Genomic DNA, 10,523 nt, shown 5'->3' with positions numbered 1-10,523 from the left:
CTTTTTTGTACATTTTGAATTTTCACCATGTGCAAATATGTGCAAAGTGAAAGTTTAAATAATTTTGTAAATGTCCTGTTGCTTAAAGATATTGAAAACCACTGAGCTCCATGATCTCTAGGTCTGACATTTAGTAATTCCATTATTCCAATACAAACACTTTAGTCAAATAATTCTAGGATTCTGTGATTTGTTTCCCACATAAAAAATGCACTAGAAACTCTGGTCCATAGTTCCACGTGCAAAAAAAAAAAAAAAAAAAAACTTTAAGCTTTTCACCATCTGCTAGTTTGGTTGCATATACATATGTGGAGTTTATCAGGTAACAGTTATATGTAACCTGACTTTTCACAGACCTCAGCAAATTTTTCATCCAGGTAGGGTCCCTGTAGCAGCAACAACTCAAACCACTGTTTTCACATATATCTTTTGAGGTAGGGCCCATAAAGTCTTCCTATCCTCTTAACACAGGGCAAGGTTTTCTTGAAATCCTCAAGAAGTGCTTCTCTTGTTTTCCCAAACAGGTGTGCTCCCCAGCGGGTGCTCCTACAACTCTGCTGGACACCTCAGCTCCCCAAGAGGCCCACTCCCCAACCCAGCCCTGCTGCTTCCCATCAGATGCCACCCGAGCTGCTCCAGAGCCTTCTCTGTCAGAGAGCTGCATGAGCACCTGAGGGAGGGAAGGGAAGTGCCCTCAGTTTCCATTATAGCCGGTGAGAGCAATTCCACAAATATGCTGTTGGACTCCCAAATTTTATGGAATTCGGTTAAAACAACCCTTCTATGTTTTGCATATAGTTTCTCTGCTCTTCACAGGACTCAGCTGTGAATGCAGATGGGGCTGGAACAATAGGTAAGATTGGTGGAAAATCGTTTCATACTCAGAATCACTTGTCCTTCTGCCACAAGGAGATACAAGGCCAAAGAAGATCCAAAGGCTGGAGGAAAGAACCCTCTTTGTAAAACAAGAACCACTCTCCCTGACTCTATCACCAGCTTACACTATCTATTATTATGATGGGGAGGACAGAGCCCCGAAAAAATAACAGAGCTCAAGAGAGGTTTGACTCACTAAACTAAACTAGAAATATTAGCTAATTTTTACTGACTGTACCACTATTTTGCCTTTTTAACCTGTAATCTTCATAAAATGCCTGTTCCAATTGACAGGTTTTTAATATGAATGATAGAAAACCCAACCAAACAGGCTAAAACCAAAAACTGGAATGTTGGCTGATGTAATAAATGGTGTAGAGAGATTAATTTAACTTCAGGTATGGCCTGATCCAGGGGTCATCTGATATGAAAAGGGCCTGGTTTCTGTTTCTGAGCTCTGCTTGTCCAGTGTTGACTCACTTCTCCAAGAAACTCTCCTCTCATGGGGAGATGTTACAAGATGGCTGCCAGCAGCAACTCCTGGGCTTTTTCCTTCAGGTTCAAATGCACTAAAAAACGAGCAAATCATCTTCCCCAAGAGTTCAAAACAAGAGCCCAGGAATTGAGTTTCTTTGCCCATGTGCTTGACCATGAGTCAGACACCATAGCAGGGAAGAGGGAAAGTGCTGAATGGCTTGGTCCCTGTGCTCCTGGGGCATCAACTTCACCAGACTACATGGAGAGAGTTAGAGAACAAAGCTCTCCAGGGCATTGTTGCCCAAGGAAAGTAGTTAATTCTAGGCAGCAAAAATAGCAGAAGCCCACAACAAACCTTATGAGGTTGAAATTATTATCCTCCTTGTACAGATGTGGAGCTAGAAGGTCCCAGATGTTAAGAAGCTTACACAACATCATACTATTGGAAAGTGGCAGGGATTGGATCTGACCCCATTGATGTGTGTGACATGACTAAAAGGATGGGTGGGTGTTTCCCAGGCAGACTGGAGCAAGGAGGGTGCTCTAGGCAGAGGTTAATGAATACACAGTTACAGGCTGCTGGGAGAGCAAGGAGCTTTCAGGGAATTTCAGGTTGCTGTATGCAAAGTTCTCAGACAGTGCAGACAGTGCAGGGCAAAGAGCTTAAGCTCTCGTGTCAGAGGGATAAGGACCCTGCTATTTGCCATGAGGTAAACGTGGTCAAGGACATAACAAGTCACCCCACTTTTATCATCTCTAATACAGGAATAATATGCTTTGTGGGGTTCTTGGGAGGAATATGCCAGCAAGATAACATATATAAAAGAGCTAGTATAGTGCCTAGCAGATAGGATCTCAACCAATGGTTGATGTTATTCTGCTGCTGCTGATAGATTGCAGAAGGCAATGAATGGGAAAGATGGTGGGGAAATAAGCTGGAAAAATAACCACGGGCCAGATCAAACTAAGACAAGGGTTTTAGCCTTTATACTCCAGAAGATGGGAACCGATTGAAGGATTTTGTCCAGAGGAATGGTCTGATCAGTTTTTCATTTTAGAAGGATCACTCTGGCAGCAATGTGTAGCCACGGCAACAGAGAGAGGTGGGGTAGGATGGGAGAGACTAGTTGAAGGACATGTAAAATAGGTTGACCAGTGGTTGTCAAATCTAGTTCAGTATCAAAATTTCTAGGGGAGGTTTTTGTGTTTTGTTGTTGCTTTATTTTGTTTTAATACAGATTTCTAAACTCTCCAGGGGTTGGGAGACACCTGGGTTGAAATATCAGCTAAGTCCCACCCAGAAAGCTGTTGGCCCCTTAGGGAAATTGATCCACCTCCTTCCCAAGGATCAACATCACCTAAAGAAAAACTAGAAGTGCTACAGGAATATATAGAAGGAATGCAAATATTAAGAAACAGTCAACTTTCTGGTTTTTTAACCTTAAACAGAAGACTCTCGAGGCCCCTGGGATGCAGGGTATAGCAGTCAGATAAGGCTTGCCTGTGCTGGAAGGAATGAAAAGAATGGGATTGAGGGTGACTTTGGAAAAGGTCAGTGGGTTTGATCAGAGCTGAGCACCAGGAAAGAAGTAGACTCAGATTCAGGACACAGGCAGCAAGGAAATTCATGGGAGCTGATCCAACCCCCAGAGTCTATGGGTCCCCATTTGGTCCCTATTTTATTGAGCCCAGGCTGCCTTTGTGGAAGAGCTACACTGCACAGTTCTGCTTTAGCCATCATCCAGTAAGGGCTTCCCATCTGTAGCTGTATCCTAGTGATTCTATGACTCCAGACTTCACTGAAACTTTCATCTGAACTGCCTCATGTGGATAAGAGATAACTGCCATTTCAATGGCCCCAACACTCATGGGCCATTGCACTTCCATCCTGTAGATCAACCATAATTAATGTAACCATTACCCCTATTCTCAGATGTTTACATTATTTATACTGTTTCTAAATTTCCTCTAGTAAATTTAACAGTGCAATGAAAATTTGCACATAAAACTTTCACTGCTATCACTTGCAACTCTAAAATATCTTAATATGCTTCGATGAAACCCAGAAATGGCTATTTTCTCAAGTTCAAAGATACCAAATCTCAAGCACCACTTCCTTCTCAAAGGATGCAATTAGGGATCATTTGATAAAGTTAAATATTTGTTGATTTTTAAAAAATCTCTTAGTGAGCAAAGAATAAAAGGTACTTTCCTTAACCTGATAAAAGATACCTACCAGGAATCTCAGGAAACATCTTACTTAATGGTTTTCTTAAAAGTCAGGAATGAGATATGAATGCCCATTATCACTGCTTCTATCAATGATGGAGGTCCTAGGGAAAAAAAAGAAAGAAACTACTGCCTCATCCGGAGGTGTAGAGAAACAGGCATTCTGCTTGCATATATAGTAAGTTCAATCTTCAAGGATGGCAATTTGGCAATACATATATATAAGTTTTAAAAATGCACATACTTTCTGACCCTGCAACTCCACCTGGATGAACATACCCTAAGAAAATTCTTAGGGTTGTGTACAAAGTTATAAGTATTAGGATGTTCTCTCCAGTACTATCTACAATCAAAAAATACCTGTTTGAGATACACACTACCATATATAAAACAGATAAACAACAAGGATTTACTGTACAGCACAGGGAACTATATTCAATATCTCTTAATAATCTATAATGGAAAAGAATCCAAAAAATTATACATACATATATGTATAACCAAATTACTTTACTATATACCTGAAACTAACACAATATTGAAAATCAACTACACTTCAATTTAAAAAAAAAAACACCTCGTGGACGAGACACTGGTTATATGAATTCTGGCATAAACACATGATGAAATAACAGTTACTGAAAATGATACTGTAAAAGAGCATTTAGTGGAAAGAAAGCTTAGTTTTCTCAATATACCTTTTTGTAGATAGTGGTGTGTATATACACGAACACACATAAAAAAACATAGTGGAGAGACCCATACCAGAATACCAATGATTCCTCGTGCTCTTTCTGTTTTCCAGATTTTCTTAACACATGTCATTTTTCTAATTAGGAAACTAATATATTTAAAATGCTGCCTCAAATGACAGCTGTAGGTAGCAAAAAGAAGTGGCTCAGCAGCTCCATTCACAATAGCCAGGACATGGAAGCAACCTAAGTGTCCATCAACAGATGACGCAGATGTAGAGAATGGACCTGAGGACACGGGGAGGGGGAAGGGTATGCTGGGACGAAGTGAGAGAGTGGCATGGACATATATACACTACCAAATGTAAAATAGATAGCTAGTGGGAAGCAGCCGCATAGCACAGGGAGATCAGCTCGGTGCTCTGTGACCACCTAGAGGGGTGGGATAGGGAGGGTGGGAGGGAGGGAGACGCAAGAGGGAAGAGATATGGGGATATATGTATATGTATAGCTGATTCACTTTGTTATACGGCAGAAACTAACACACCATTGTAAAGCAATTATACTCCAATAAAGATGTTAAAAAAAAAAAAAAAGTGGCTCAGAAAGAGTAAAGGGAGATTTTATGAGGGGAGATGGCAGGCTGTACACTTGACCACGGCTCTCCGTTATCTAGAATCCATAAGACCAGGAAGCTAAATGGCACTCTTATTGTTCTATTTTATTAAAACAAAGAAAAATGACAGATCCACAGGTTATTTTTATACACACACATACTTCCACACACACATACACACATTCCTGAATAAACTTTTACTCATATTCGGGAACTCGCCATTTTGCCAAGATCTTGGCAGGTCATGGGCCACCCAGCAACCCAGTGATTAGACTGGCGGAGATGGAGTTTATTGGGCTGTTCTCTTGGTTCGCGTGACCAAGGTGGGGTAAAGCTGACACAGGGTAAGAGAAGGGGGTGGGGAAAGTCACAACAGCGTTCTCTGCAGGCGCTCAGATAAACAACGTCACAATAGCTACAATAATGAGAATCTTTATGCATATATCTTTGTAATCAGTACAGTTCTTCAGAACAAGAGAGACTGAAAAAGGGAATACAATATTCCAAACAGTTACAGCCCCATAGGTTGACATTACAAACTAGGTTTAAAGTATCTGGAGGCTTTTGTAAGAGAACCGAGGTGCAGAGACATGAGGAGTCGGCTCTGGCCTAAGTGCTGACGGGGTACAGACATATCTAAAAATGAAGAAACCGCTACTTGGTAAGTACTTGGTGCTGGCATACAGTGTCCAATACAAAGAAGATAAAAGTCCATACTGGTCTCTTCGTACATGCTGTGTGCTACAGGCTACTGCAGATCCTTTATTCTCTAAAGTAGGCAAAGCTCACAAGTTGACCGATACACATGGTGATTACATGGTACAACGCATGCACTTTAACAGGACAGAGTGCTTTAACAGGAATCTGTCAGGTTTGGAAATCCTGATGAGGTCATTTTTACCTCAAAGGACTATTTTCCTTTCAGTAGTTTATTCATTCATTCAACAAATACTTATCCCAAGCCGTGTGCCATCACATCCATTCTTTTCTCAGGAAGACCAACCCCAGGAAACAGATACAGCATGTGCTACTAACCCTAAGACAGGTGGCAGACAGCGATGGCACACGCCTAAGAACTGCAGTAAGTGCCCTCCACCGCCTTACCCACCTCCCCAAACCCAGACCCTCCGGGAGCTGGGAGCTGACTCAAGAGAGAAAAGAAAAATTCTCTATTCAAGTCAGACATCCCTCAAGGGGAAATGACTATTCTGACTCACTTGGGAAGGGGGAGGAGGAAAGAATACAAGGTGGAATGTAAAGTTCAGCAGATGGAAGAAAATCGTATCACTGCCCTAACTTTGGAAAATGCAGTGGGTCTCGTCCTGGGGGTGGTATGCAAAGTAATCCCGACTCCACCTACACCCTTCCCAAGACACAGGCTGTGGGAGTGGCTGCTTTTTAAGAAGCTGCATGCTAACTTCAGATGGCACAGAATTCTCCTGCAAGACCAAAACTGCAATAACTTATTAGTCATAGTTTCCATCTTCAGTTCTTTGGAGGGTAAAAATACCACAAAAGGGATAACTTTTCTCATTGTATATATCATTCTTGTGTTTTCTGTGCAAAAAAGCCCACACAACCACATTCTCTGTTTTATTATAAAAATTAGTGCCTCTCATAGTAAAAACTCTTTCTAAAACTATAGCTTTGGTTTCAGAATTAGCAATCCAATTAGCTCAAATGAATACTGACTGCCTCATCAAAATGCCGGCAAGCCTAGCCGAGGTCTTCCAGGGAACGAGGATAAAAATGCCAAGTCTATCTTCTAATGTTGGTGGGAGAAGGGGATTGAGGAGTGAGCCTTTTGTCCAGCCAAAATGACAGCTGCATGAAGCATTTTTTAAATGAACTACGTTTTCGGATAAGAAGGTCAAAGCTGGTTTTATGAAACGCCATCACAGGACTCTGTACCATCTGGAGAAAGGTCCTTTGAGTCAGGAGGGAGTGCAGTGAATAGCTTCCCAGTCTTGGTTTCTAGAACCTATGTAGCCAATGTACCTGGGTACAAGGAGCATAAAACCCATCTATTGAACTGGAGGCAATGTGGCTGAGTCACATTGAGTATCGGGAGTATTTACCTTGAGTATCTGAAGTACTACTTCACCTCTGTGTGGCTCAGAGTTCCCATCTGCATGGTGGAGATAACAGGTGCTGTCTCTGGGGAGGAATGGGCGAGCCAGAGCTAGAAAGCACTGGGGCCTTCTCCAGGGAAAGGCAGTGTTCAAGTAAGAAAGTACTCAACAAAGTACTCCCACCCATTAAAAAAGCACAAAATTCAAGTAACAGAGTTGCAGATGCCATGTTCCGGCTTTTGAGCAGAGGCTTCTCGCATCTGCAGTGGAGCACTGATAGGTAAATGAGCTGCATGGTGGAGGCCAGACAAGCTCTGTATAGAGCCCATTGATCATCTCACCAATGAGGACCAAAACTCTGCTTAAGAAGCGAACACGAAGCTCGAGGAAAGCTCAGTGGAGTCAGCAAGCTGTTGAGAGCAACTGCTTAAGGCATAGCCCATTTGTGTCCTCTTCATAAGATCTTCCAGCTGATGATCAAGCTACATTTCAACAGATAAAGGTTTTCTTCCTTTTGCGGGTAGAAATAGAAAGTGAAAGAAAGGCTATCTAGATTTTTCTCCTGCATTTTAGCACAAGAATAAAAACCAGTTTTGAGACTGGCTGAAAGAAACTACTGAAGGAAAACTCACACATACAAACATTCCCCCCAGTGGGGCATGAAGAGGGAAATTGGGAAGTTCTTTGCAACTAAGAAACTTACTTTCTTTTAACAGTTTCTGTTCTAGCAAGCTAGTGTGTGCATGCTTGAGTATTAATAACACCCAGAGAACTGGAAGGTTGGGTGGGGGGGTTGTCACAGGCACCCTGAAGGCCCTCAGAACAGGAGGAAGGAAGAGGGGTTAACAGCCTAGATACAAAGTCTTTTCTAAACAGCTCACAATGAAAAGTTGGGAAAACTTCACACTTTAAAACCACAATATTTATTTTGCCACAATAACCCACTGTATCGATGATTGGAAGACATCCCTATTCTAGCACCCATTATAAAATTTCCAGTTCCCATTTTTCTGAACCGTTGCTCATCTCTGAACCTATCTCTTCATTTTCAATGGACAACTGAAGCTCTCTTGGAGCCATCCAGCTGGAACCCTTCTGCCACCGTGAAGAGGTGAATGTGGGTACACAGTTGCTGAAAGATGTCACCGTTTCTTAGTACTACTGTTTCCACCGCTGGACTTGCTGAAGCTCCTGCTCATGTAAGGAAAGTGCACGGTTGGGGTTCTTTCTGTAGGACCATATAATCCCAAATTCCTGGCAGTGGCTGACTTCCGCAGTGGCTTGACGCTGGGAAAGGGGCTAAAGATGGGAGTTTTCGGGTGGCTGCCTTGGGGAGACTTGCCAGGGGCCTTGTTTCCTCCGGGTGCGTCTGGCGGCCCCGGGAGGTGCTGCTGGCAGGGCAGGTGCACCTTGGGATCAGTTTCAGCAGCAGCATCCCTTGCATTCAGTTCCAAGGCTTCTAACTTCACCTGGACCACAGACACATCGGCATCAGCATCCCCAAACAGCGGCTCTGGAGACTGCCCTTCGATGGTCCTCCCAGTGCCGCCGTCGGAGCTGCCACCTTCCCTTTGAGCTGCCCCCGCACAATCGGAGGAAAACGCCTGCACTGCCCCCAGACTGTGAGTCTTGCAGCCCTCATTCTGCTCGTCTATCAGCCCGACGGTGTCCCCACAGCCCAGCTGACTCTTGGTCCTCGCCGTGTTCTTTCTGTGGACCCGGATGTGAGTTCGCCATGGAGAATTGAGTTTGGTCCTAAGGTCTTCATAGGGCACAGGAGATATTTTGCCTCCTGTGTGACCAGGGATGTGGATGACAGCATTCTTGGCAGCTCTGTTTGACATTTTCATCTTCTTTCCTAAAAGAAGGTGGTTTATAACTGGAGAGTTGTTTACCTGAGACGGGAGAATGCTGGTCACTGGCCCTTTGTCTGAAAGAAATGTTGAAAGGTCGTGTGAAAGGTACCACAGAGAAAGACATCCATCACAGAACAGGAGTCACACACAGGTTGTGCCCGGACCCTGCCCACATATTTCCCAGGTCTTGGCAGAGTCATGTAACTGAAGTCAGCAGAAACTGAATTCAATCCTAGAGCCGGGGGTACGGATTCCCTCCTCTTCAAAGAGGAGGAGACAAGCGGCTGAGGATACAAAAAGGAACAGACTCTGACCCGCTGTTACTAATTAGAGCCCAGCCTCCCTAATGTTTTTTACAGAGAGCCTTGTGTCTGAGAAGCAACCTCGGAGGTCTTGTATCTAGGAAATCTTTGAAGATTTTTTTTTTTTTTTAAATAATAGGTCAAACACTATGACCATATAGATTACCAGCTGTCAGCTTCTGAGAGGCAGAAAAACAACACACTGCATATTACTGAGAGACAGCAGAATGAGAGAAGTGATAAGAAGGTGGTAAAAATGCAGTGACATCACAGCTATCCAGTGCCTGGCTCTAGTTCCACTCCTGTGTCCTCAATTGACTTTGAAAGCAAATTGAAAACAGGAAAGCACCAAAAGCTGTGTTCTCCTGCAAGGCACTGTTGACAGTATTACTGTCCTCATCCTGTAGCTGACCGAGCCCCTATTTCCAATGAAGCTTCAACATTCATGGCCCCAGGGACGACAGCTGCGGGCAGAAGTATCAAGAGCAGACCCCGCCGTCTTTGTGTGAACAGCCTTCCTCCTGATATCTAGGTCACGTGGCTGAACGCCCGTCTGTGCTTCTCGACTGCTCCTATCTACCTACCTCTGGTCACAGTCCAATCTTCACTGAAATTTTGACACCTGTTTCCTCTTCACTCTATGTCCTCTTACCTACCTCGGTTACTTTACTGCCTCGGTGACTGACCCATCCTCCACCTGCCCAGTTCCATCCTAAACCTCATCACTCGGATCTGCCTCATGTGAAAAATATTTAACTCTCATATTCCTCTCTTTGACTCTTCCAGCTCTCAGACTCTCGATGTAACTATACTTGGTACTAAACCATAAAGATTTCCGTTCCTTGATCCCTCAATCTTCTCATAACCTCTCACCGTCTCCTCAGCTCAATTACACCCCTACCCTGCTAGATGCACGGTGGATCCCTTGGACCACACCTCACCAATAACCACACATCCAGGCATCCCTATGGCTTTATCACACAGGCCTGGCAAAACTCCACTCTAGATCCACAATTCACATTCTCCTTTCCAAAACAGGAGCTGCTAAGAGCTGCTGGGGGTGGGGATGCGGATGGGGGGAAATCACACAGCCATGTGGATTGATATCCCTTAAATTCATAACTTCCTTTTTTTGTTAGGTCCGCAATGCCGCTGAACAAACTTTCTTTCCCTCTCCCATTGCTTCCGACGGCCGATCCAAATCTTCACTACTTTCTTTAAGCTCCCACCCAACCTTCAACTTACTCCCAAGCAAACAACTTTTCCTCCAATTTCTTCATACAAACAGAAGCTATCAGGACTGAAAAGCCTTAACTTCCTGTCCTCCCTAACCTAGGAGGTTGGTACCTCAACCACCATCCTTACCACCTTCCTTTAAATCTCAGAAGCTGAGGACTTTTGCC

General features: G+C 43.6%; 1 protein-coding gene across 2 annotated transcripts in view; it reads right to left on the bottom strand.

Moving 5' to 3' along the window:
- Positions 1–4,403: 4,403 nt before the first annotated feature.
- The window catches only part of TBC1D30 (TBC1 domain family member 30), an 87,128-nt gene continuing 81,008 nt past the window's right edge, over positions 4,404–10,523 (bottom strand). For both annotated transcript variants that reach the window (XM_022571617.2, XM_022571618.3), the window contains one exon: positions 4,404–8,892. In XM_022571617.2, the coding sequence (XP_022427325.1) occupies positions 8,105–8,892 (788 nt within the window). In that variant the 3' untranslated portion in view covers positions 4,404–8,104. The remainder of the gene's footprint in view (positions 8,893–10,523) is intronic.

Source organism: Delphinapterus leucas, chromosome 11 (genome assembly GCF_059928025.1).
Source record: "Delphinapterus leucas isolate spDelLeu-1000000601 "Yukka" chromosome 11, BTC_Dleu_Yukka2, whole genome shotgun sequence".
In the NCBI taxonomy this organism is placed as follows: domain Eukaryota; kingdom Metazoa; phylum Chordata; class Mammalia; order Artiodactyla; family Monodontidae; genus Delphinapterus; species Delphinapterus leucas.
Note: the sequence above shows the minus strand (reverse complement) of the source record. Positions and strands in the feature narration are given on the sequence as shown.